Source organism: Pipistrellus kuhlii, unplaced genomic scaffold (assembly GCF_014108245.1).
Source record: "Pipistrellus kuhlii isolate mPipKuh1 unplaced genomic scaffold, mPipKuh1.p scaffold_m20_p_26, whole genome shotgun sequence".
Taxonomy (NCBI): domain Eukaryota; kingdom Metazoa; phylum Chordata; class Mammalia; order Chiroptera; family Vespertilionidae; genus Pipistrellus; species Pipistrellus kuhlii.
In genome coordinates, this window is record NW_023425525.1 from 944,556 (window position 1) to 971,667 (window position 27,112).

The 27,112-nt window shown below is 62.8% G+C and overlaps 1 protein-coding gene across 2 annotated transcripts in view; it reads right to left on the reverse strand.

Annotated features, from left to right (window-relative positions):
• LOC118727766 (protein cordon-bleu) overlaps nucleotides 1-26,653 on the reverse strand; it is a 66,988-nt gene extending 40,335 nt beyond the window's left edge. For both annotated transcript variants that reach the window (XM_045587183.1, XM_045587184.1), the window contains exon 1: nucleotides 26,582-26,653. In XM_045587183.1, coding sequence (XP_045443139.1) covers nucleotides 26,582-26,622 — 41 coding nt within the window. In that variant the 5' untranslated portion in view covers nucleotides 26,623-26,653. The remainder of the gene's footprint in view (nucleotides 1-26,581) is intronic.
• Nucleotides 26,654-27,112: the final 459 nt, after the last annotated feature.

Genomic DNA, 27,112 nt, shown 5'->3' on the forward strand with positions numbered 1-27,112 from the left:
CCTCCGTCCCCTGTCCCCGCTCCCCCTCCCGCCCCGTGTCCTCCATCTCCCGTCCATGGCCTCCGTCCCGTCCCCGCTCCCCCTCCCGCCCCCTGTCCTCCATCTCCGGTCCATGGCCTCCGTCCCCTGTCCCCTGTCCTCCATCTCCCGCCCATGGCCTCCGTCCCATCCCCGCTCCCCCTCCCGCCCCCTGTCCTCCATCTCCCGCCCATGGCCTCCGTCCCGTCCCCGCTCCCCCTCCCGCCCCCTGTCCTCCATCTCCCGTCCATGGTCTCCGTCCCCTGTCCCCTGTCCTCCATCTCCCGCCCATGGCCTCCGTCCCCTGTCCCCTGTCCTCCATCTCCCGCCCATGGCCTCCGTCCCGTCCCCGCTCCCCCTCCCGCCCCCTGTCCTCCATCTCCCGCCCATGGCCTCTGTCTCCTGTCCCCTGTCCTCCATCTCCCGCCCATGGCCTCCGTCCCCTGTCCCCTGTCCTCCATCTCCCGCCCATGGCCTCCGTCCCGTCCCCCCCTCCCCCTCCCGCCCCCTGTCCTCCATCTCCCGCCCATGGCCTCCGTCCCGTCCCCGCTCCCCCTCCCGCCCCCTGTCCTCCATCTCCCGTCCATGGTCTCCGTCCCCTGTCCCCTGTCCTCCATCTCCCGCCCATGGCCTCCGTCCCGTCCCCGCTCCCCCTCCCGCCCCCTGTCCTCCATCTCCCGCCCATGGCCTCTGTCTCCTGTCCCCTGTCCTCCATCTCCCGCCCATGGTCTCCGTCCCCCGTCCCCGCTCCCCCTCCCGCCCCCTGTCCTCCATCTCCCGCCCATGGCCTCCGTCCCGTCCCCGCTCCCCCTCCCGCCCCATCCTCAGTCACCCATTCCGTGTCCCCGTCCACAAAAACGCCGCGTCCCTCACCGGCGCCCCGAGGGAGACCCTCAGTGGGAGGAGCCGTCCAGGAGGAACTTACTGGTTCCCACGCCAGCGGGCCGTGCTCGCCGCATGCCAGCCGCCCACCGCAGCCCCGGAGCGGAGACGGGGCGGGAGGCGGGAGCAGGGACTGGGGCCGCCAGCTCCTCACTGAGTCATGAGGTGCCACCGACGGGGGCTCCCGGACGCCCCCACGTCACCGCCCGGCCGGAACCCACGCCAGGCCCCCGCTGTCTGACCCCCTCCTCCCCACGTGAACGGGGGGGGGGGGCAGCGGGGCCCACGGAGGCCGGGCCCCAGCACTGGTGGCCGCCAGGAGTGAGGGGGGAGTGAGGGGGGAGTGAGGGGGGGAGCGAGGGGGGAGCGGAGGGGGGGGAGCGTGGGGGGTGGGGGGGAGCGAGGGGGAGCGGGAGGGGAGGGGGGGAGCAGGGGGGGAAGGGGGGAGCGAGGGGGGAGTGGGGGGGAGGGAGGAGGGAGTGGGGGGAAGGGGAGAGGAGGGGGGGGGGGGGGGGAGCGGGGGAGCGAGGGGGGAGCGGGGAGGGGGGGTGGGGGGGAGTGAGGGGGGTGGGGGGGAGGGGGAGCGGGGGGGGGAGGGGGGGGGGGGGGGAGCGAGGGGGAGCGAGGGAGGAGGGGGAGGGGGGAGGGGGGAGTGAGGGGGGTGGGGGGAGGAGGGGGAGGGCGGGGGGGAGCGGGGGGGGGGCAGGGGGGGGGGGGGGGGTGAGGGGGCGGGGGGGAGCGGGCGGGGCGAGAGGGGGGGAGCGGGGGGGGGGGGGGGGGAGGGGGGGAGCGAGGGGGGGAGGGGGGGGGGGGGGGGAGCGACGGGGGGGGGAGCGGGGGAGGAGGGGGGGGAGCGGGGGGGGGGCGAGGGGGGGCAGCGAATGGGGAATGGGCTCCTCCAAGGTGGCCAGGCCTCCTGACAGCCAGCACCCGGCACCTGCAGACCCGCCTCGCAGGCTGATGTCACCTCCTTTGTCCAGGACGTTGTACTCCCACCCCCACCCCTCGCCACCCCCCCCAAACCCCGAGCGAGCAGCACACCGTTCCCACAGCCGAGGCCTATTCGGTTTCTGGGTTTCTGCCACATTCCTCCGTCTGGCTCACCGGCTGCCCAACAGATAACGCCCAGCGGACACGCCTCCCAGCCAGACACCAGGCCCAGGACCCCGCCAGGAGGGGTGTCCCAGACAGAGAGGGGGTCCCAGCCAGAGGGGGGTCCAGGGAGAGGGGGGGCCCCGGGGGGGCAGCCAGAGGGGGGGTCCTCAGGCCAGGGGGGTGGTCGGCCCGCAGAGGGGGGGTCCAGAGGCGGAGGGGGGGTCGGCAGCCAGGGAGGGGTCCCAGCCAAAGAGGGGGTCCCAGCCAGAGGGGGGTCCAGCCAGAGGGGGGGCCCAGCCCCGGCAAGGGCACTGCGGATCTGGGGGAAGGATCTAGGTACCAGCACATCACGCCCCCCGGGGCCTGCAGCTGGCTCCGTGCGAGCTGCAGCGACACCTGAGTTCACTGGCTGACCCCCTTGTCCCCCTGTGCAGCCTGGCCGGTCCGTCCACTCAGCCCTGAGGAGGTAGGAGTGTGCTGCCCCCCAGATACCCCCCGAAAGACCCCAGCCTCCCCAGCTTCCTCACTGCCCCCTCCCACCCCTGCTGCCCTCCAGGACTGCAACTTGGGGCCCCAGAGCCACACAGTCCCCGTTCACCCTCCTCCTTCCTCCCCTCCCCCTCCCCCTCCCCCCCCCCCTCCCTCTTCTCCCCTCTCCTCCCCAGAGGGCCGGGCAGCCGGAGGCCGGGCTGTGGTGGGGCAGGCTTAGCCGGGACTGGAGCTGAGCCTCACTTCTGAGCAGTGACTCCATTCGGCCGGAAACAGCACTGAGCTGCCGGGCCTGCCCAGACCCAGTCCAGGAGAGGGAGCTGGCGGGGCTGCGCCTGTCCCCCCCGTGAGCCCCTCCCCTCCAGCTTCATCAGGATGGGCCCGGTCAAAGGTCAAACACGGGAATGCCCCCGGCCGGCCTGGCTCAGCGGCTGAGGCCGACCTAGGAAGCAGGAGTCAGGGTTGGATCCCGGCCGGGCACAGGCCCTGGTCGTGGGCTCCATCCCAGTGGGGCGTGCAGGAGGCAGCCGGTCCATGATTCTCTCTCATCACTGATGTTTCTCTCTCTCCCTCTCCCTCCCTCTCGGAACTCAATGGAAATTTATTTTTAAAGAATATCAGCCTGTCCGGCACGGCGGGCAGGGAGGGCCGAGCCCGGGAAGGCGGGGAGAGGGGGTGCGGCCTGGGCAGCCTCAGCTTTCCTTCCCGGTGGGAACGGAGCGGAGCGGCCGGATTAGGTTCCTCCGGGAAGTGTGAGAGGGGGAACAAAGCCGACGGGAACGCGAGGCCCCGGCCGGAGCGAGCGGGAGCCGCGTGAAATGCATCCCGGCGATAAGCACCGGCCTTTGTCCGCCCGAGAGCAGGAAACCCGGCAACCGGCTGGGGCGGCGCCAGGCCTGGCAGGAGCCGGCCGCCCTGCCCGCAGGCCCGGCTCCGGGCTCCGCCGGGCTCCTCCGGGCTCCGGCAGGCTCCAGCCTCGGCTCTGGAGCCTGGAGGGGGCTCCTGCAGCCTCTGATTTCCAGCCGGGCCGCACAGTTAGCTCCACGGCGACGGGTCCCCGAAAACACCTGTGCGTGTGGCTGTGCAGACCCCTCGCCACGCACCTGCTGCCTCTGTCACCAGCGGCTGTCAGGGGAGAGACGGGAGGATGACACCTCCGAGCCCACGGACAGGGCCCAGGGCCCTGAGGAGCTGCGGGGGGAGGGGCTGGGGGAGGGGGAGGAGATGTTTGTAATACGATCGGCAATAAAACATGTTTTAAAATAAAGCGTTTCGGGAAGGAAAGTCTGAGAAATGGAAATGAACTAAGCGGCACTGGGCACGGCGCTCCAGGCCGGCCCAGCACTGAGGGTGGCATGTCCTGCAGCCAGGGCCCGGAGCCGCAGCGGGAGACGGAGGCACAGGCTGGGCTGCAGGGCCCGGCGGCTTCCAGGGGACATGTTCGCCCGGAGCTCAGCGCTGGCGCCTTAATTCTCCCTGAAAACATGAGCTCAAAATAGGCCGGGCCCGCAGCCGCCCGCGGGAACCTGAGCTGGCGGGGGCGTCGCTGTCCGGAGCCAGGCCTGCTTCCCACGCACGGCGCCCAGAGCGCACTGCCTGCAGCCTGGGCCCCCCCTGAGACCCTGCCACCCCCGCTGCCAGCCCCCGCCCGCACAGGGCCTGCCCCTCCTCCCCCAGGCTCCCCGTTGCCACTGCTCACAAGAGACTTACAAGAGAGGAGGATTCCGACCCGACCAAGGACCAACAGCAGAGGCTAATGGGTGTGTGTGGGGGGGAGGGGGGCTCAGAGGCCTGGGGAGGAGAGAGGAGTTTTGCAGCTGAGTGGCCTCCCAGGAGTGGTGCATGCAGCAGGCGGCCAGCAGGGGGCGCCTGAAGGGAGGGCAGGTCTGGGTGAGGAGGAAGCCACAGGCTGGGGTGTGTGCAGGGGTGGAGGATGTGTGTGGGGTATGTGTATGGAGGGGCATGTGTGTGGGGTGGTGGTGGCATGTGTGTGGGGGCATGTGTGTGGGAGGCATGTGTGGGGTGTGTGTGTGGTGGACATGTGTGTGGGAGGCATGTGTGGGGTGTGTGTGTGTGGTGGACATGTGTGTGGGAGGCATGTATGGGGGGCATGCACTCAGCAAGGCGCTGCCCCTTCCCTCCTGGGGGCAGGGCCCCTTCAGAATAGACCAGCTGGAGCAGGTGCAGCTCGGAGCCCCGGGCGAGGCCCCATGCCGGGCGGAGTGGGCGCTGGCTGGGAGCTCTCCACCGGCCACGTGGAACAGGGACGCCCACGTGGAACAGGGACGCCCATGCCAGGGGACGGTGGGGTGCAGGGAAGAGAGGGACAGGCAAGGGGCGGCCACGGGCACCTAGGAAACCAGGTGTGCCTGCAGAGGGGGGCGGCAGTTCGGGCCCTCTGCCCACGTCCCCGCCCGCCCCCCAGCCCCAGGGCCCGTGGGCCCCCTCCCCGCCCGCCCCCCAGCCCCAGGGCCCGTGGGCCCCCTCCCCGCCCCCATCACGCCCAGAGGCGGGGCCTCCTCTCCCTCCTAACACCGGAGTGGGCCAGGGCCCTGCTGGCTGCGAAGCACCTTTGCCTTCGTCCTGGTTCAAGTCCACCCAGCTGTTCACCAGACACCTCCCCTGGCCTGCAGGGGGCGCCCCTCCCGATTTCCTCTGTCAGCCCCGCTCCTGGCCCTTTGCTTCTTTCTCATCAAAACCAAAATGACAGCGCGCAGGGCCCGGCACGGGGGTCCTTCCGTCCACACGAGCTCCCGGGCCCCCTTCTCTGGACCAGAACCCGCCATCCGGCCCGGAACCTAGTGGGCTTCTATCCTAGCAATCCGCCAAGGGATGGGGTTACTTAGTGACTCTTAAAGGTTAAAATGTAACCGTTCCCCAGCTCCAGGCTGATCTGTTAAAAAACAACAACCCAAAGCTTTGCCCCAGCCGGCCAGGCTCAGTGGCTGAGCATCGACCTTTGAACCAGAAGGCCAGGGTTTGGTTCCCGGTCAGGGCACAGGCCCAGGTAGCTGGCTCCATCCTCAGTGGGGGGCCTGCAGGAGGCAGCTGATCCATGGATCTCTCTCATCATGGATGTTTCTCTCTCCCCCCCTTCCTCTCTGAGATCAATAAAATGTATTTTCCTTTAAATAAAAAACAGCAAGCCACCGAAACCGGTTTGGTTCAGTGGTAGAGCGGTCTGCGGACTGAAAGGTCACGGGTTCGATTCCGGTCAAGGGCATGTCAACATTGGTTGCGGGCACATCCCCGGTAGGGGGTGTGCAGGAGGCGGCTGATCAATGATTCTCTCTCATCGTCAATGTTTCTAGCTCTCCATCCTTCTCTCCCTTCCTCTCTGTAAAAAATCAATAAAATATATTTAAAAAAAAAACCACAAAAAAAACAGCAAGCCAAGCTTTTAGAGACATGAAGCAGCAGATTTCTCATCTCCCACAGGCTGTCTGCCGGGACCCTACCCCGATGGTCAGCGCAGAGCTAGACGGAACTTCACAGAGACCACAGCGAACCCAGCTACGATGCATCGGCTGGGTTTGCCTCAGGCTGTGCGGGCCCCACACACAGCCCCTCCGGTGGGGGGGGGGAGCCCCTTTTCCAGCCGGAAGAGGCGACGGCCCGGGCCAGGCCTACCGTGCTGTCACTGGCTTCAGAATCCCTGTCCCATCCCTCCTGCACACCCCCCTGGATGCTTCACCCGAGCTTCTAAAAGCCACTCTGCCCGCCGGCAGCACTGGAGCCAGCGCGGTGCCAGCGGGAGGCGCTGTGCCAGGAGGGGCGCCGTGACGGAACGGCATTCAGAGCAGGACTCGGCGGGCGGTACTACAGGGTATTTACATGGCGTTTGGCGTCTGGATAATGACCGGGTCCCCAGGAGGATTTACATCGGAGCTTCCGGCTCCTCTCCTGGGTGAGCTGTGGGAGACTGCGGGGACCCGACACAGCCCCGGGGCGGGGGGGGGGGGGGCTGATGTCACAGGGGCTTTGTTGGCACACAGGCCTCCAGGCTCTGCCCCTCAGACGCCACAGGCAGAGGAGGAGAGGGAGGCCCCCCGAAGCGTCCCCCCGCGGGGGCTGCAGCGGGCACACTCCAGGCCCTGCGCCAGGCCTCTCCCTGCCCAGCGTGGTGCCCACCCCGTCCTGCCCGCTGGCCAGGAGCGCCCCGCCCCGCACAGCCTGGGCTGTTTTACCAGAGTGGGTTTGTTCGCCGCCCGCTGGCGTGTCTCAGAGCGTGGACGCCGAGCGGCCAGGTGCCTGGCTGGCAGGGTAGGGGACGGGGGATCCGCAGGTGAACAAACCATCCGTGACCAATGAGTGCTCCGTGCAGTCCCCGTCACAGGTACGGACCGTACGACGCTTTTGTTCCTTTTTAAAATGTAATTGTATTGATGTCAGAGAGGAAGGGAGAGGGAGTCGGAAACATCCCTGATGAGAGGAAATCATGGATCGGCTGCCTCCTGCACGCCCCGCACTGGCAGTGGGGCCTGCAGCCTGGTACCTGCCCTGAGGGAGTGGAACCCTGACCCCTGGTTCACCGCTCGACGCTCAGCCTCAGAGCCGCGCCCACGGGCTGCCCTATGACCCTGCACTGTCCTCCCGCAGGCCTCGGGCTGGTGACGTGCACAGCCACACCACTGTGCTTCCGGGAGCCGGCCCCTGGAGGAGAGGCCGCCGCCCAGGGCCCGGAGCGGCTCCGACCGCGAGGCCCAGGCTGCGGGCCCTCTGCCCCCAGGCGGTCCTGGGCGAACTCCCTGGGGGATCACTAGACGCACCAAGACGCGCACACGGCCTCCCGGGTCCCCACACGGCACGCCCCCCCCCCCCCCCCATCCCGATCACACAGCTCAGCGAGCCACACAGCAGGGCCGTGTGCCTGCAGCCCAGCCTTCTCTGCACTTGTTTTTCGGGACAATTTCACGTCGAAATGCAGCGGGACCTAAAGGAGCCAGCGCCGACGCCCGTCCCCCAGCCCGTCCGCCAGAGCCCGAGTGCGGTCCTCTGGATTATTCCAGAAGGCCATGGTCGGCACACTCATCCGTCCACAGAGCCGAGTACCAACAGCACAAGCCACATTTTTTAAAGTCAAACTTCTTCTAACGCCACTTCTTCAAAACAGACTCGCGCAGGCCCTGGTGTTTTGTGGAAGCGCCACACTCAAGGGGCCAGAGAGCTCCCGTTTGCCGACCGCGGATACAGGAAACGGCCCCCACACTTCTGACGAGGAGCGGGCTCCGGCCCCAGGCGGCGGGGAAAAGGCGCGGTCTCCTATTCGAAACTAACACTGGCCTGGCCGGTGTGGCCCAGTGGTTGAGCTCCGGCCTACGAACCACGTGGTTCAATTCCCCGTCGGGGCACAGGCCGGGGCACAGGCTGGATCCCCAGTGGAGGGTGCAGGAGGCGGCCGATCCATGGTTCTCTCTCATCACTGATGTTTCTGTCTCTCCCTCTCCCTCCCTCTCCGAGGTCTATAAAAATATATTTAAAAAGGAAAAACAATAACATTGCACCAAAGCAGCTAGGAAACCAGGAGAGAAGTTTCTATGCCTCCGAAGCCTGGACAAACGCAGAGGCATGGCCTGCGCTCACGGGCGCTCCTTCATTCTGCACGTTCCGAGAGAGACAACCAGCTCGCGGGGCCCCTGCCCGCCTCCCGCAGGCTCCCTGGGGCCCCCCCGGACGGTCCTGAGGTCGTATGGCCCAGGGAGACAGAGCCCAGCACCTGCAGGCACTTTCTCTCCCCTCCCCCCCGTCCCGGGAGGCCCAGGAGCCGGGCCACCAGGCAGCCCTGCCCCGCCCGGTGGCAGCCTGGGCACTCACTGTCACCGCCACTCCTTCCCTTTCACACAACTCACCGCTCTGCCAGCATTTCCGTCTGTCCCTCCGTCTGTCCCTCCAAGAGCTTCCTGCCAGCCCTCCCTCCCACGTCCGCCCTGGGTCACCCCTGAGGCCCCGGAGGGACTGGGCCTGACACTCAGCCCGGCCGGGCCCGGCTCTCGGCACAGCCGCGGTGAGAGCAAGGCCGGCTGGGCTGGCACAGGGCGTGGCGTCCGTGCGGGCGGCGTCTGTCACCCCAATAAACACGTGCGCTTCCTGACCGGACGCTCGCAAACGCACGGAAGAGCCGGCTCCCGGGCTGTCACTCCCGCACACAGGCCGCCCCACGCAGGGAGGAACACGTGACAACGTGCTCCCCGTTTTACAACCAGGAAGCTTATCGCGTGCAGAAGGCTGCCTGCACCTCCCCTGGGGGTGTGCTCACTGACCAGAGAGCGAGGGAGGAGAGAGGCCCCCACTGGGGATCGAGCCCACAGCCCGGGCCTGTGCCCTGACCAGAACCCAACCCTGACCTCCTGGCTCCTAGGTCGATGCTTAACCACTGAGCAACACTGGCCGGGCTCGTTCACATGTCCCAGGGGCTTAAAGTTCCCGGGAAACAGGCCTGTGCTGTGAGCTGGGGAGAGGACCGGCAGGCGGGCAGAGGCGGCGCTGGGAGCCTCGGAGTTCTCACATCCTGGAGCCGGGACGGCCGGGCACAAAGGTCGGGGTGCCCGTGAGCAGGGGGCGGGCAGGGCCTCAGCTCCCCGGCTCTCCCTCTGAGCCACCGCCCCATCCTCCCGGGCGAGGCGGCGGGCGTGTGGACTCTGAAAGCGTGTGGTGCACACGTGACGGCGTGCTCCCGCTTTACAGCCCGCGAGCTGACCGTCCTCCGAGATCATGTCCTAGACACACAGGGTCCCTGCTATGGTTTGTGTTCATGGAAACACCCGGCTAGCCAGCCTCTGCAGGGACCTCCAGGCGGCTCGGCTGTCAGAGAGCGTGGATATTCTGCGGAAGAGCCACACTCCAGGGGCCAAAGAGCTGCATGTGGCTCATGAGCCATGGTGTGCTGACTGCTGGCCTAGTGGATGGAGTGTCGGCCTGCAGACCAAAGGGTCCCGGGTTCGATTCCGGTCAAGGGCACGTACCTCAGATGCAGGCTCCTCCCCAGCCCGGGGCCCTGGTCAGGGTGAATGCAGGAGGCAACCCATCAATGTCTCTATCCCATCGATGTTTCTGTCTTTCCCTCTCTCTTCCACTCTCCCTAAAAATCAGTGGAATAATATCCTCGGGTAAAAACTTTTAAAACAGAGATAGATAGATGGATGGATAGATAGATGGATGGATAGATAGGCGGCCATCGAGGCGCCCTGTCAGCTCCCGTGAGCGAGAAGCGGCACCTCATGTATGGATCACGTGGGCGGGTGAGCTGGGGGGGATCCCCGCAGAGGTGGGGCCCGGGAACCCGGGAGGCAGGGCTCCCAGGTGGGCGGTGCAGCCTGAGCCTCAGCTGCAACCAGCCGGCCTGGGGCGGAGGCTGCCTGGAAGGCCCGGCACACCGGCCGGACAGGTCTGGCTGGCTGGGGTGGCGGATGGTGACAGGATCTGCTGTCACCCAACACCGTTCTGGCAGCGCGGGCATGTCTCACAGCGGCTCCCGCACGGCCTGTCCCGGTCCCCTGGGCAGGGGCACCCCGTCTTTACAGGCGCCAACTGGGGATGCATGGGAGGCCCAGTGTCTCCTTCGCGGCCCAGGCAGCCGGAGAAGGGGGTGCCAGCACCTCCTGCACGCTGGGGATGGAGTCTGCAACCCTCACTGTGCCCTGACCAGGAATCGAACCCTGACCTCTGGTTCATAGGTCGAGGCTCAGCCACTGCGCCAGCCGGCCGAGGTGGGCTTCTCTGTTCTGGAAAGAAGCCCTGAGCCCTCCTCGCCTGTGCGTTTCCCGGGACAAACACAAGGACGGAGACCAGCCTGGGGAGCGAGCTGCCCGCGGAGACCGGCGTTCCGACGCCAGGAGGCCGTGCAGGGAGGGGCGGGGGCTCCGAAGGCAGGCGGGCGCCTCTCGTCCTGATAAAGCAGGAATCTGGGGAATCTGTCTGGGCAGCTCTGTGCTCAGGATCGGGGCCCACACCCAGGCAGGCACATTCTGAACTTGTGATAAGATGTTCCCTACTCCGCAGGCCGGCGTGGCTCGCGGGTTGAGCATTGACCTCTGAACCAGGAGGTCAGGGTTCAATTCCGGTTAGTGCACGTGCCCACATTGCAGACTCCATCCCCAGTGTGGGGCGTGCAGGAGGCAGCTGGTCCCCGATTCTCTCTCATCGGTGATGTTCCCCTCTCTCTCCCTCTCTCTCTCTCTCCTCTTCCCTCTCCTTCTCTTCTCTCTCTGAAATCAATAAAAATATATTTTTAAAAAATATGTTCTCTACTCCAAGTCTGGGCCCCACAGGGACTGGCATCGCTGGGCAGGGAGAGTGTGCGGTGCCCGGTCCGGCCGTGCCCTCTGGGAGGGGTTACGGTGGGGCGGGGTGATGCCCACGCAGGTGGCTCCACACGTGGCCAGGCCCGGAGCCCCTCTGCCTCTCAGGCCTGCTCTCCCCAGACCCTCCTGGTGTGGCCCGGCCCCACGGAGCCTGGGCCAGAGGGGAGGGGCCTGCAGCACCCAGGGCGGGCTCCGCGGGGCTCACAGCGAAGGGAAGACGGGCGGGTCAGGGCTGTGAAGTGTGGGGAGGACGTGGCACGGCCCAGCCTGAGTCAGGGATGCCCGTCTCAGGATGCCCCACCTTGTCGGATGGGGAGGCCCCGGCCCGGCTCCGGCCCCAGCATCCTCCTCTGCGGAGGCAGCAGGGACGTGGCCACCAGGTCAGCACGGCCGCCTCCACGCCAGCCGGCCAGGCTCACACCCTCGAGCGGGTGGCACTGAGACCCAGGTGGTGCGAGCAGGGCCCACGGCTCCCCCCGGCCCTTCCCGGCCGCCCCCCCACCCTGGTGCCCCAGAGAGCCCTCTCCAGACCCACAGGGAGTGGTCACTACACCGTCCCCCTCAGAACTCCGAGGAGGGAGCTGAGGGCCCCCACTTCTGGCCCGAGTCTTAAACTCACAGGATCAAGTGCGTGAACTGGATGGCACATACATTATGTCTCAATAAAGCTGGTAGCCAACACATCATGGAAATAGAATGCTATTTCTTTAAGAAATGTAATATGATTTTATTGATTTCAGAGAGAGGGAGAGAAACATCAATGATGAGAGAGAATCATTGATCAGCTGCCTCCTACAGCTCCCTACTGGAGATCGAGCCCACAGCCCATGCAGTATGTCCTGACTGGCGCATGGGACGACACTCAATCCACTGAGCTATGCCAGCCAGGCAGAAAACATAATTTTTTAAAGTTGTTATGTGGCCCTTCTTCCCTCTGTGGGTCAATGATCCTTAATTTAAAATATGTATATTCTGTGGGCCTGATTTACCTCAGTTACCTTTGTGTATATCCACACTAATAAAAGAGAAATATGCAAATTGACCATCACTTGTGATGCCCACGAGCCAATCAGGAGTGAGTATGCAAAGCTGGCATCAGCCCCACCCCCAGTCACTCTGGGCCTCTGGGCAGCACACATGCAGGCACGGAGCGGCCAGGGGGGCAGGCCGCCTGGTATGAGGGGGAGGGCAGGGGGCGGAGGGAGCTGTAGGAGCGGCACCCTGGCTGGAGCAAGGACGGAGGGCAGCAGCCAGAGGGAAGGCCTGGGTCCCGGTGCCAGAGGAAAACCGGTGCTGGCAGCCAGGGGAAGGAAGGCCCATTGCACGAATCTTCATGCACCGGGCCTCTAGCAGCTAATAACAAATAACAGAGATGGACAGATGATGGCTGGACAGATGGACAATGGATGGGTAGATGGACAATAGATGAATGAATGGAAGAATGGATGATGGACGATGGATGGAGGGATGGATAGATAGATAATGGGTGGACAATGGATGGATGGACAATGGATGGATGGACAATGGATGAATGGATGGAAGAATGAATGGATGAGGGATGGAGGGATAGACAATGGGTGTAGAGATGGATGGAGGGATGAATGGATAGATAAGGGTGGACAATGGATGATGGATGGATGGACAATGGATGGATGGACAATGGATGAATGGATGGAAGAATGAATGGATGAGGGATGGAGGGATAGACAATGGGTGTAGAGATGGATGGAGGGATGAATGGATAGATAAGGGTGGACAATGGATGATGGATGGGTGGACAATGGATGGATGGACAATGGATGGATGGACAATGGATGAATGGATGGAAGAATGAATGGATGAGGGATGGAGAGATAGACAATGGGTGTAGAGATGTTTGGAGGGATGAATGGATAGATAATAGATGGACTGATAACGGGGGGATGATGGATGGACAGACAATGGGTGGGTGATGGGTGGATGGACTGCTGGGCAGATGCAGGAGGGAACATCCCTGCCCCATTGCAGTGTTCTCTGTCCTGTGGGGATGGCCAGGCTGCCCTGCCTCCAGCGCTCCGCAGAACGCAGTGGGAGCACAGGAGCCAGAGGAGGGGGAGTGGTCAGTGACAGGTGACAGACGGCGGACAAGTCACCTCCTGCTGCCCAGGCTCTCGGCTCGCGTGCTGGACGCCCAGCCACTCGGCAACAGCACAGCTCCCGCTCACCTCCTCTCCGTGCCGACACGAGGTGCCACGGGGAGACACGATGGGAGGTGGGCCCTGGGGGCGCCCGGGGACAGTCTGGCCCTGAACTGCACACACACCCTAATCCCAGCATGGACACGCCCGCGCCAAATGGCCCTTAAATTTAGCAGCTCCGCACTCAGCCGCCCACGCACGCATACCACAGGGTAACCGATCGGGGGCGGGCTGGAGCCCTCGGCCCCGGGGGCCTGCGGAGCAGAGGCCGCCCTCCATGTATGGCCTCGGCCCTCCTCCGGCCACACCGGGCAGGCGCTATATTTAGCCTCCCCGCCAGCCAGGCCAGCCGCCCGCTCCACAGCGCCGCCCCCTCTGCCGTGTAAAGCCAGAGCCAAGGCTGCTGGGGACCCCCACACAGTCTGTTCCAGGTTCCTTCGGGGAGAAGTGGCCGGTACAGAGGCAGCCGGGCAGTGGCCGGCCATGGCCCCGCTCCCCGCTGCCCCTGACCCTCCCCGCGCCCACGCACCTGGGGCCTCGGCGGGCGAGGGACAGCTGCCGGCCTCTCGGGTTACACGGCCGCTGGCCGGACACCAGTGCTCTCCCCGTGGGCGGCCACGCGGCTGACTCACGGGACAGGCATCGGACACGCTCTAAGCGTGCCCCTGAGTGCTGACGCCGGGACATTAGGCACAAAACCCGGGAAACTCAGAAAAACAGCCAGGAACGTGCGGGAGAGGCCAACCCGCAGCCCGCCGCCCGCAGAACAGGCGGTGAAACACAGCACTTACCGCGGTACCTGCAGAAGTGCGTCCCACCCCACCCACCCCATCCGCTTCATTCCCTGTTTTTATTTTTAAAATACTTTTCTTGATGGGTTGATGTTTGAATTTCTATTGATTTCCATGAGGAAAGGAAAGGGAGCGGGAGGGAGAGAAACATCAGTGATGAGAACCATGGACCGGCTGCCTCCTGCACGCCCCACACTGGGATGGAGCTTGCAACCTGGGCCTGTGCCCTGACCGGGGATCGAACCCTGACCTCCTGGTTCCTAGGTCGACGCTCACCACTGAGCCACGCTGGCCAGGCTCCTCTCTGCTTTTAAATAAACACCTGATAGAGGGTCAGCCTGTGGACTGAAGGGCCCAGGTTTTATTCGTCAGGGGCACCTGCTCAAGTTGCAGGCTCGACCTCCAGTGGGGGGCGTGCAGGGGACAGCCAATAAATGATTCTCTCATCATTCATGCTTCTGTCTCTCTCCTCTCTCTCCCTTCCTCTCTGAAATGTTTTAAAAAATATTTTAAAAACAAATAAACCAACAAACTGCCTGAAATTTTCCACTATATTTGTCGGCCCTACCATTGTTTAATGAGATCCTTGGGCACACGTGTGTGTGCATTTGTGTGTGCATGTGCGTGTGCATGTGCATGTGAGATTAACAAATGTTAATTTTTGGGCCGTTCTGGGGTCACAGGAAGTGGGCAGCCAGGGCCTGACTCCCTGGTGCTCTGAGGGGAAGGCCGCACGGCAGAGGGGCCACGGCCACCGCGGGAGAGCCACGTGTGCCACGTCAGCCAGAGCCACACGCAGCCTCACCTCTTCCTGGCGCCACCCGTGGGCTTAGACGGCAGGCGGCCGGCGCCGTCACGGTGTCACAGAGCAGCCACGCCCCAAGGCCTCCGTGGCGGGCGGAGTGCGCCCGTCACAGTACACGGAGCGCGGGGTATGCGCGAACAGCACGAACAGCAGGACAAACTAGACAGAACCAGTGCGCACTGCACGCTGCCATGCACAGAAGATTCTAGAAAATGCAAACTCACAGATGGTGACAGACCTCGGCCCAGCAGCTGCCCAGGGCAGGTGGGGGAAGGGGGTGGTGACAGCTTCCAAAACACACACACACACACACTCACACACACTCATACACACACACACTCACACACACACACGCTCTCATACACAAGCTCTCACACACACACTCACACACACATACACTCACACTCACACGCACACACTCACACACACACTCACACACATACACACACACTCACACACACATACACACATACACACACTCACATACACACACACTCACACTCACACACACTCACACACACACATACACACATACACACACACTCACACTCACACACACACTCACACTCACATACACACACACTCACACTCACACACACTCACACACACACACACTCACACACACACTCACATACACACACACTCACACTCACACACACTCACACACACATACACACACACTCTCTCTCACACACACACACACACACACACTCACACACACTCACATACACACACACTCACACTCACACACACTCACACACACATATACACACACTCTCTCTCACACACACACACACACTCACACACACACTCACACACACATACACACGTACACACACACTCACACACACTCACACACGGAGACCTGGGGCATGGCTCCGTGGCTGGGTGTCGACCTAGGAACCAGGAGGTCAGGATTCGATTCTGTCAGGGCACATCCTGGGTTATGGCTCCACCCCCAGTGCAGGGTGTGTAGGAGGCAGCCAATCCGTGATTCCTCACATCATTGATGCTTCTCTCTCCCTCTCTCCCTTCTCCTTTGAAATCAATTAAAAAGCATTTTAAAAGTTATCAGATTTATTTATTTTTTAAACATGCTGCTCACTGACGGGCAGCACCTGGAGCCCCTGCCCAGCCCCATCGGCACTGCCAGGCACTGCCGGGCCCCGCTGGCAAGGCGCACAGGGCACCCTCATGGCCAGCTGGTGACGGCACACACCGGGCACCACCACACGCTCCTAACCGCCAGGGCCTCTCGCTGTCAGAGCCCCGGACCGGCCCCCAATGGCCTCCTCATCTTCCTTTTTAAAACATGTTTTGATGGTTTGATTGATTTTACTGATTTCAGAGAGGAAGCCAGAGAGAGGAACAGCAACGATGAGAGAGAATCACGGATCGGCTGCCTCTGCACACATCCCTCCCTCCTTGGGCATGTGCCTCGACTGGACATGGACCTGCGACCTCCCAGTTCAGGGGTCTGCAAACTGTGGCTCGGGAGCCACACGCAGCTCTTTGGCCCCTTGAGTGCGGCTCTTCCACAAACTACCACGGCCTGGGCGAGTCTGTGTTGAAGAAGAGGCGTTAGGAGAAGGTTAAAAAATTTGGCTCGCCAAAGAAATGCCCATCGTCCTGTTGGTATTAGGCTCTGTGGACTAAGGAGTTTGCCGACCGCTGGCCTGTTCATAGGTCGACACTCAACCCCTGGGCCACGCTGGCCGGGCTCCTCAACTCTCGTGCCCCCTGGTCTGAGGCGCCCGGAGCTGAGCGGAGCGGGGTCTGGCTGTCTGTCTCCCCGCACTGCTCACGGGGACCCGAACCCCGCACAGAGGAGCCTCGGGGTGTCGGCTTCCTGAGCTAATCTCGGGAGGTAACCCGCTGGCCGATCTCAGCCCGCCCAGGAGGGCCGCGCCTGCCCGCCCGCAGCTCTGCCCCCTCTGCCCGCCTGTGCCGGAGCCGGCTCGCCTGCGCCAGGGCGGTCAGGTCAGGGGCAGCGTGCCCACGGGGGGGAATCTTAACTATCACTTATATTTTTAAAAATCATAGCGAGTTGCATGAATAAGATGTAAAAGGGTCCTACATTGGCAAAAATGGATCTTTAAATTTTTAAACACCCATAACAGCGAAAGTATGACAGAAAATGAACACAGAAACCACCCCAGTAGATGACCTTAATCCGGGGTTTGTCCCAAAATGCTACAAGATGACTGAGTGAGGGCAGGGAAACACTGACACTGGCCTTTGCTTGCTTTCTTGGGTTTTGTGGGTTTGTCAATGTAAATGTAAATGTAAATATAAATATGTATACTTTTCTTATTGATTTCAGAGAGGAAGGCAGAGGGAGAGAGAACCATCCATGATGAGAGAGAATCATGGACTGGCTGCCCTCACTGGGGATGGAGCCCACAGCCCGGGCCTGTGCCCTGACCGGGAGTGAATGGTGACCTCCTGTTCACAGGTCAACACTTCACCCCTGAGCCCGGCCGGCGGGCGGAGTTCGGGTTTTGGCAGAAGCATCCTTTTCGGAGTCGAATGCTCCCATCTTTGTCTTTTCTGGTGGTTTACGTTTCGGACAAGCAGCTGTGCAGGGCGGCGCCAAGGTCCAGAGCCAGAGGGACTGAGAGAGCAGCTGGTCCCCGACTCTCAGGCTGCTGACCAGGTCCCCTGACGGGGTCCCGAGCGAGTCCCTGGGCAGGAGTGGGGCAGGGGGACCGAGCAGTGGGTGCTGGCAGCCCTGAGCTGAGTCCGCCTGGTGCCTCGGGCACCTTGGAGGCTGTGACTCGTGGTGGGAAGGCCGTGGCCTGGCCGTGGGGGCCGCAGGGAGCCCCCCTCCCGAGGCCGCACTCCCAGCTCAGGTTCCAGAGAACTCCGCCACCTCCTCTCCCACCAGAACGGGGGCTCGTGTGCAGGGGTCACGCTGCCCGGCCGGCCCCGGTGCCCTGGGTCCCGCCTGTGAAAACGGGGCCGCTGCAGCGCTGAGGGGGCCCCTGAAGCCGGGAGCTGGCCCAGCTGCAGCAGCCGGGCTCCGTGCCCCACCCTGCCCCCCACCGGGGCCTCCGGGACCGTCCCTCACCTTCCCCCCTCCCCGTGCCCCTGCCAGCCACGCCCGCCGCCCCCCTGAGCCAGTGCCGGAGTCCTGGGTGACTCATGCCCGCAGGAGTGGCCCTGGGCTGCAGCGGGAGGGCACCTCTGCCGGAGCGCACAGCCCTGCCGGGCGTGCAGGGCGCGGCCGCCCGGTCCGTGGCCGAGGACACAGGCGCCTGGGAGGGGGGAGGAAGACGGAGGCGGCACAGAGCCGCCCGGAGCGTCAAGGGCATCTCCGCCCGCAGCAGCGGTGACTCACTCCTGGCCCCGGAGTCCCGCTCAGCCTCCCGCGCCCTGCGGCAGCCACGGCCACAGACACACGTGGCCGACCCCGAGCCACGGCCACTGCTCCCGCCACGGCCACCGGCTCGCACTCACGGCAGCGGCCAGACCCCGCAGCCCAGGTTCCCAGGACCTGGCGTGAGGAGGACGAGCCAGGCCCCTGCCAGGCTGCCCTCGGGCCCTCCCAGCCGGGAGAGGCGCCCCCTCAGCAAAGCCCGCCGAAGCCTGTCCCTGCGCCCGCTCCTCCAAGACTTCATGTTGATATTGTCACTGGTTTCCGAGAGGAAGGGAGAGTGAGAGAGATGGAAACACCGATGATGAGAGAGATGCATGGATCGGCTGCCTCCTGCCCACCCCCTACTGGGGATCACGCCCACAGCCCAGGCCTGTGCCCCGGCCGGAATCCATCTGTGACCTCCTGGTTCCTAGGTCAACGCCCAACCGCTGGGCCACACAGCCCGGCCCTCCGACACTCTGAATGGCCAGGTGTGAGGACGGGCCACGGCGAGCACACGAGAGCAGGCGGAGCCAGGACATCACAGATGGGCTCTGAGGAGGGACGGAGAGCCGCACAGCTGAGGCGGGTCCACGGCTTCGCAGGCCCGAGCCCGGGTCCTTCCTCTGAGCCGCCTGTCCAGCCAGGACCTACCAGGGTCAGTGACGCAGCCGATGGCACGGGGCCGGGGAGGGGCCCCGCCCAGCTCGGGCAGCCGGAGCCCTCCATCACCAGCGTGACACATGGCGGGAACACGAAACACAGGGAGAATGGGTCCTCGCAGGGCCCCGCTGAGCAGACGGGAGGTGGATGTGCCAGGATGGGAGGGGCTGGCCCACTGGGGGACGGGCGCCCCAGGACCCCGGGGGCGGGGAGAGGGGCGCGGGGACGTCTCTGAGCCCCCGGGCCTGTGGGGCTGGGGCTGCGGGAGCGTCCACCCGGGATCCGGGCCCGTCAGAGGAGCTGAATGAGCCACCTCCGCACAGCAGCTCCAAGAACTTTTCCTGTTTCCCCATTCTAATAAATGGAAATGTTCTGGCTGTGGAGTTTATTCAGTTGAAGTTGAGTTTCAGGAGACAGCTCAGTGGGACCAGGAGGACGCCTGTGGACTCCCCAGCTGGGCCGGGAGCGGCTGGGGGAGGCAGACCCGCTGAGGCCCCACTCATGGCCACGTCCCACCCGAGGTCCTGAGAAGGACCTGTCGCTAACTCTGTGCAAAGCTCACGGAACCACATGAATCACACGTGAGAGCGCTCACCAGGGCCGCAGACGAGACAGTGCAGACACTACACCGGGGAGACACGCGGTGAGGCCACAGATCACAGTCCGGCCCTGCGTGGCCGCGGACCCAGGGCCACGTGAGGGCCAGCTGAGGGCCAGCTGAGGGCCAGCGAGGACGCCAAGGGAAAGGGCTAAGTTTCGAAGCGGATAATGAAGGCAGCCCTAGCTAAGTCCATAACACAAGCCGCAGGAAGTCTTTGAAGCAGAGACAGAGTACAAAGGTGAAGCCATGTGAGGGCATTCATGTGCACCCCGGTTTTGTTACAGGGCCAAGCACCTGGAGATGTGCAGCTAAAACGAACCCCCACACACAGCCCACAGCCCCACAATTAGAGCAAGGCGACCAGACATCCGATTTTTAACCATTTGTCCTGTGTCCTGGGGCATTTTAAAAAAGTCCCCGATTTTTTCCCCAAAAATCGGGACTTTTTAAAAACACCGCGGGACGCGGGACAAATGGTTAAAAATCGGGACTGTCCCGCCCAAAGCGGGACGTCTGGTAGCCTTAAATTAGAGGCGGACGGACGGGGAGAGCACAGAGGCCGAATGAACCACAGAAACCCGAACCTTCCTACGTGCTTTCACGGAGTCTACGTCTGAATCGGACCCGAGCGCCCTGTGGCTGACACCGGCACTGAACACATTTGGTGTCAAACGTCTCTGCTCACGTGTTAGGGCTTCCGGTCCCAGGAGCACAGGGTGACACATGCAATGGCAGAGCACCGAAGCCGAGAGGCCGCAGCTGCTTATTATGGCCGAAGAGACGCCTATAAGCTGTTTTCCCAATAGTGCCGGGAGCACGGTTGGGTGCACACACAGTTTATGGCTTCACTTCCCAGATCCCAAAAGCGAGAGGCCCCTGCCCCCAGTCCCGAGTGTGTGTGTGTGTGTGGGGGGGGGGGGCTGCCACCCAGCCGGGCCGGGCACGGGGGCGGAGAGGGAGGCTGGGCCGCAGGCCATGGCCACACCGATCTGTTCACACTTCAGTCCCGTCCCCATTACCCGCCCCCCGGGGAGCATTTAAAACGCAGTGAAATGACAGGGACACATCTGACGCCTCTCATTTAATAAGGAAAGTTATAATTACAAGAGAATACTTCTCGTGTTACATCAGAAAAGACTCCACTACCAACACAAAGGATGGCTCCTGTACAGAGTGCTGTTAAGCAATGTGACCCCAATCCACATAACTGGGGGGGGGGGGGGGGGGAAGGAGAAGCTCAGAAGTCCATCTTCTAAAAACAGAGCTCCATGATGAAACTGGTTTGGCTCAGTGGATAGAGCATCAGTCTGCGGACTGAAAGGTCCCAGGTTCGATTCCGGTCAAGGGCATGTGCCTTGGCTGTGGGCACATCCCCAGTAGGGGGTGTGCAGGAGGCAGCTGATTGATGTTTCTCTCTCATTGATGTTTCTAGCTCTCTATCCCTCTCCCTTCCTCTCTGTAAAAAAATCAATAAAATATATTTTTAAAAAATAGAGCTCAAATTAAATGGGAAAAGCATAGTGCAGTGGTCGGCAAACTCACTGGTCAACAGAGCCAAATATCCATAGTACTATGATTGGAATTTCTTTTGAGAGCCAAGTTTTTTAAATGTAAACTATGTAGGTAGGTACATTGCTATTAACTATTTAATTAGGGTACTCCTAAGCTGGCCTTTGCTAAAAACGCAAGGGGCCAAGGAGCTGCCTGTGGCTCGAGAGCTGCAGTTTGCTGACCACTGGCTTAGCGGAACAAAAAGTTATGCGTGCTACCACTTTGAAAAATAAAAACACATTTCCTGACACGGTGGCCAAACAGCTTGGAAATATTTTTTAACCTACCCCACCTGCACATCTGACGGTGGCGTGCTCTCCCTAACACTCCACTCACCCCTGTTTGCTTGCGAGAGCAGAATGGCAAATGCCATTGTGGGTGGCAGGCCTGCTACACTTAATAAGCTCAAGTGACCCACTTCGATTAAGTTTTAAAAAATTATTCCTGCCGAAACCAGTTTGGCTCAGCGGATAGAGCGTCGGCCTGTGGACTGAAGAGTCCCGGGTTCGATCCCAGTCAAGGGCATGTACCTTGGTTGCGGGCACATCCCCAGTAGGAGGTGTGCAAGAGGCAGCTGATCAATTATTCTCATCGATGTTTCTCCCTTCCTCTCTAAAAATATCAATAAAATATAAAAAAATTACTCCTCGTTCTAATAACTTGATTGAAGTGTTAGAGAAGGGAACCCGGCCAGGTGCCCACGAAGCTCGGGTGTGAGGACCCGACCCACAAGCTGCTGCCCCCGTCCCGCCCGCTGCCTGATCAGAGGCAGCCACGGCTCACAGGCGCCGGCTGCTCCTGAGGGTCCCCGCACACACCACCTCCTCCCGGACTCTCACGGACGGGGTCCTGCCAGGCCCAGCCTCCCTCCTTGGCACGGAGCCCCGTGTCCCAGGGCCGGCTCTCGGGCTGGCTCCCACAAACACACAGTCACACCGGAAGGAAACAGGCCATCCTCGCTGGGCTTGAACATACTCTCAAACGTCACATCACCGAGAGGCAATCTGCCTTCCCATGTGGTCTAGAATATTCTGCTGGCGATCACACTTCCACCGAGCCCTAGAATTCCTTCCAGCCGCACCACTCCGGGCCTGCTGGCTCCTGTCTGTGTACAGCCTCCTTCCCAAGGAATAACCTTCACCCTGGCCAGCGCGGCTCAGTGGATAGAGTGCTTGCCGTGAACGGAAGGGTCCTGGGTTCGATTCCGGTCCAGGGTGTGGGTCTTGGTTGCAGCTTGACCCCCCGCCCCGGGCAGAGGCACGTGTCTGAGGCAACAGCCCATCCATGTGTGTCTCTCTCACATGGATGTTTCTCTCCTTCTCTCTCGGTGCATCCTCTCCCTCCCACTCTCTCTGAACATCAACAGAAAAATATCCTCCAGCGAAGCTTAACAACAACCAAGTCAGTCCTGTCGTTGTTTCTAATAAAATCACTAAGAAAAATATACAATTTCAACCTGATTAAAAATGCATTTGTGTGTTCCCGGCAAAGATAAGGAATAACTGCCTATTAATAATTCAGCCCGGCACCCGATCCGTGAGTCTGCGCTCAGCAATCTCTCTGTCCCTCCCACCAGCGCCCGGAGGGCTTTCCTGGCCCGGACCGGCTCCCGGGACCTCCTTCCCGCCGGCCCCACGGGATCCCCAAGAGTGAGTCCTGTTCCAGACTTCCGCTGGAACCCTGGGCCCCGGCCGCAGCACCGGGAGGAGCCGCGGCCACCCCTCCCGGAGCCTGTGGCCGGCTCAGCCTGGCTCTCGGGCAGCAGCGGAGCAGCCGGAGGGAACACTGTGACCCCGGAGAGCCACCAGAAGCCACAGCCCCAGCCTCTGAGCTCCTGGGGGCGAGCCGTGCTCCTGCGGTGCATAAAGGATGGAAAAAGCCCAGGACCAGTGCTCTCCTCGGATTTAACTCCCCCGATGAATAAACGTGTGATTCCTGTCTGGAAATATCGGGTCTAGTAATAATTAATGTCGTTTTTAAACATTCGTTTAAAATCTTGCTTGGCGTTGGCTTGTATTGACATGACCTTCAAACACGTGCTATCTACAGAACGTGTGAAGTGCAATTAACAAGTTTTGCTTGAAAAAGTTTGTGTTTGGTTTGGTTTTTGTTGCAAAACTAGGGCTAAGAAGATGGCGGATGAAGAGCATATTCGGCACTGCATGCTTTACGAGATCCAATTAGGAAGAAAAGCAAGTGAGGCTGCAAAAAACATCTGTAGTGCTCTTGGTCAAGATGCAGTTAGCGCCAGAAAATGCCAGCGTTGGTTTAAGAAATTTCGCGAGGGAAATTTTTCGTTAGATGACAAGAGTGGTCGAGGCCATGTGTCCAATTTTGATCAAGAAGCTCTTCAAGCTCTTTTGGTGCAAAATCTTCAAATTACCCAACAAGAGCTTGCGACAACTTTAAATTGTTCACAAAAAAACAATTTCCAATCAATTGCATGCACTTGGCAAAGTCCAAAAGTTTGGAAAATGGGTTCCTCATGAGTTGACCGACAACAACCGTAATCAGAGTCACAATTTGCAGTTCGCTCCTCTCTCGTCAAAACCGTTTGCCGTTTTTAGAGCAAATTGTTACCGGAGATGAACAATGGGTGCTGTATGTTAATTTGAAAAGGCGGCCTCAATGGTTGGACAAAAATGAGGCTCCGCAGCCCACGCCAAAACCTGACTTGCATGCGAAAAAAGTGATGTTGTGTGTTTGGTGGAATTTTAAAGGAATTCCTCATTATGAACTTTTACCATCTACCCAAACCATTACAAGTGCAGTGTATAGTGCCCAATTGGAAAGGTTAGCCCAAGCTTTAAGAGAAAAAGAACCCGCGCTGATTAATCGGAAGGGCGTAATTCTTCACCACGATAACGCACGACCGCATACTGCAAGAATCACTGCTGAAAAACTGCGCCAGTTGGAATGGGAAGTTCTCCCTCAACCTGCATATTCTCCTGATATTGCCCCTTCCGATTACCATTTGTTTCGTTCTTTGCAAAACTTTCTTCTTGGAAAAAAATTTAATAATGAAGAATGCCTCAAAAATGCATTGACCGAATTTTTTGCATCAAAATCACAAGAATTTTACAACAGAGGGATTAAAATGCTTCCTGAGCGTTGGACACAAGTAGTAGAAAACAACGGCAACTATATTGTTGATTAAATTTTGTTGTATTGTTTAAATAAATTCGATTTAAGAAAGTATTAGAAAACGACATTAAGGATTACTAGACCTAATAGAAGCATACTGCTATTTTCTTTTACTTTTTTAAAAGATATTTTATTGAGTTTTTAAAGAGAGGAAGAGAGAGGGATAGAGAGTTAGAAACATCGATGAGAGAGAAACATCAACCTATCAGGGATGTGCCCGCAACCAAGGTACAAGCCCTTGACCGGAATCGAACCTGGGACCCTTCAGTCCGCAGGCCGATGCTCTATCCACTGAGCCACATGGGTTTCAGCACTATTTTCTTATATATGTATGAACGTAGATGTGGATATAGACATGTAGACTTATAGACATAAATATATATTTACACGTTTACAGATATGTAAATACATAGATACAGATTGATTTCAGAGAGGAAGGGAGAGGGAGAGACAGAAGCATCCATGAGGAGAGAGAATCAGCCACCGGCTGCCTCCTGCACACCCCACACTGTCGTTCACGCCCACAACCAGGGCCTGTGCCCACCAGGAATCGAACCCTGACCTCCTGGTTCCTAGGTCCACGCTCAACCTCTGAGCACTCCGCAGCCCTATTGCTATGTTCTCCGTCTCTTCTCTCAAGGCCCTAAAACCAATGACAAGGATAAACTAAACAGGGATCCCAGACCGCAGAGCAGCGTGTCTGCGTTCTTGGGCAAAGCTGTTCAAACAAGCAGACAGGGTGCCGGAGCCCGGGGACCGATCCCTCTTACCTGCCGGGGTGACCGTCCCGCCCCCTGGGGACCCGGCGGAGGCCCCGCAGCAGCGCAGGCAGCACACCGAGTGGAACCCGAGCCGCCAGCCGCTGAGAGCGCAGGGCGGGCCCGCGCCCCCCCCCGCCCCCCCAGTCAGTCTCCGGGGCCCTGCAGGCTCCGGGCCTGGGAAACCCGCTCCCCGGGGACCTGCGCCCTCCTGGGCCTGGGAAGCCCTCCCTGCGCCCGGAGGCTCCCCTCAGCGCTCAGGGCACAGGCCGGCGGCACAGACCTAAGGGGCGGCCTGCCCCCCCCCTCCCCCAGACACCGGCGCTCAGGGCCTCCCCCCTGCCTCTGGGGAGACCTGTGTGCTCAGAGGGAATTACGTAACCGCCACCAAGAGCGCCGCAAAGAAAAAAGAAAAAGAAAAAAAAGTTCTGTCCACATTCCTGGCTCAGGACGGCTTGCCCTGCGGACCTGGCTCCCTCCCCGCGGCTGTGTGTGTGTGCGCGCGCGCGCGCGTGTGTGTGTGTGTGTGTGTGTGTGTGTGTGTGTGCGTGTGTGTGTGTGTGTGCGTGTGTGTGTGTGTGCGTGTGTGTGTGCGCGCGTGTGTGTGTGTGTGCGCGCGCGCGCTCTGTTGGGGTGCTGTGTTTGGGGCGCTGTACTGTTTGGGGCGCTTACTGTTTGGGGCGCTCTGTTGGGGTGCTGTGTTTGGGGCGCTTACTGTTTGGGGCGCTCTGTTGGGGTGCTGTGTTGGGGTGCTGTGCTGGGTGCTGTTTGTGTGGCCTCGCCGCGGGGAGGGGGCGCGGGCAGCTGCGGGGGCGGCGGAGCAGGTGCGGCCGCCCACCGTTCATCCCGGCCCTTTCCCGGACTCCGCGCCCTGCGCGCCCGGTCCACCTGCCGCCGCCCCCGCTGTGCCCGCCCTCCCGCCGGCCCGGCCGCCAGCTCGTCCCGGAAGGACAGACAGGCCGCCCCGGGAGGCCGGGCCGCTCCCCGGGGCAGACACCGGGCAGGTGCCGGACTCCAGGCCCAGGCGGCCCCAGGCCCCGGTCCCCGGCCTGCCCGCTGTCCGCCCGGAAACAGCGGGGGGTGGGGGGCTGTACGGGAGCCTCCGGCCGGGACCCCTTCTCCGGCGGCTGGGCCCCGAGGGGACCCGGCACGGCCTGGGCGGGCGGCAGGTGCTGGCCAGCCCCCCGGGAGGCCCCCCAACACCCCGCCCGGGACACCCCGCCCGGGACACCCCGCCCGGGACACCCCCTCCGGGGCCAACGCTCAGGACCGCGGGGCCTGGCGGGGGGCTGCCCGCGGGGCCCCGGAGAGCGCGCCGCCCGCCAACGGGCTCCGGCCCCCGCCCCGCGGTCACCGCCAACCGCCCGCCGGGCTCCGAGTCCGCGCCCCTCCGGTCCGATCGGTGCGGCCCGCGGCCCGGCGCCCAGCGGGGCCAGTGCGCCCCTGCCCGGCGCGTGTCCCCCCGAGCTCCGCGCCGCCGCCCCGCCGCTCCGGTCCCCCCGCCGCCGCTCCGGTCCCCCGTCCCCGCCGCTCCGGTCCCCCGTCCCCGCCGCTCCGGTCCCCCCGTCCCCGCCGCTCCGGTCCCCCCGCCCGGCCCCCTCCCCGCCGCTCCGGTCCCCCCGTCCCCGCCGCTCCGGTCCCCCCGCCCGGCCCCCTCCCCGCCGCTCCGGTCCCCCCGTCCCCGCCGCTCCGGTCCCCCCGCCCGGCCCCCTCCCCGCCGCTCCGGTCCCCCGTCCCCGCCGCTCCGGTCCCCCGTCCCCGCCGCTCCGGTCCCCCGTCCCGGCCGCTCCGGTCCCCCCGCCCGGCCGCTCCGGTCCCCCCCGTCCCGGCCGCTCCGGTCCCCCCCGTCCCCGCCGCTCCGGTCCCCCGTCCCCGCCGCTCCGGTCCCCCCGCCCGGCCCCCTCCCCGCCGCTCCGGTCCCCCCGCCCGGCCCCCTCCCCGCCGCTCACCCGCTGGGGGGCTTGGCCGCCGCGGCGCAGGGCGCGTCCATGGAGCCGCCGGAAGCTCCGCACCCGCTCCCTCCGCTGCCGCTGCCGCTGCCGCTGCCGCTGCCCACCCTCCGCCCGCGGCCCGCAGCGGGGGCGGGGCGGGCGGCGCGAGGCGGGAGGGGCCGGAGCCAGGTGCGCCCCGCCCCGCCCCTCCGGCCCCGCCCCGTCCCATCCCCTCCGGCCCCGCCCCGCCCCGCCGGCCCCGCCCCGCCCTCTCCCCTCTGGCCCCGCCCCCTCCCCTCCGGCCCCGCTCCCCCCTGCCCCGCCCCCTCCCCTCCGGCCCCGCCCCTCCGGCCCCGCCCCTCCGGCCCCGCCCCTCCGGCCCCGCTCCCCCCCCCTGCCCCGCCCCCGGAGGCAGCGCCCGGGCAGGCGGGGTGGGGGCGGGCAGGTGGGGCGGCGTGGGGGGGGGGGAAAGGAACGGGGCAGGTGGGCGGCGGGGCGGGGCGGGGCGGGGGCGGGGCCGCACCTGTCCGGCGGGAGGGGCGGGGCAGC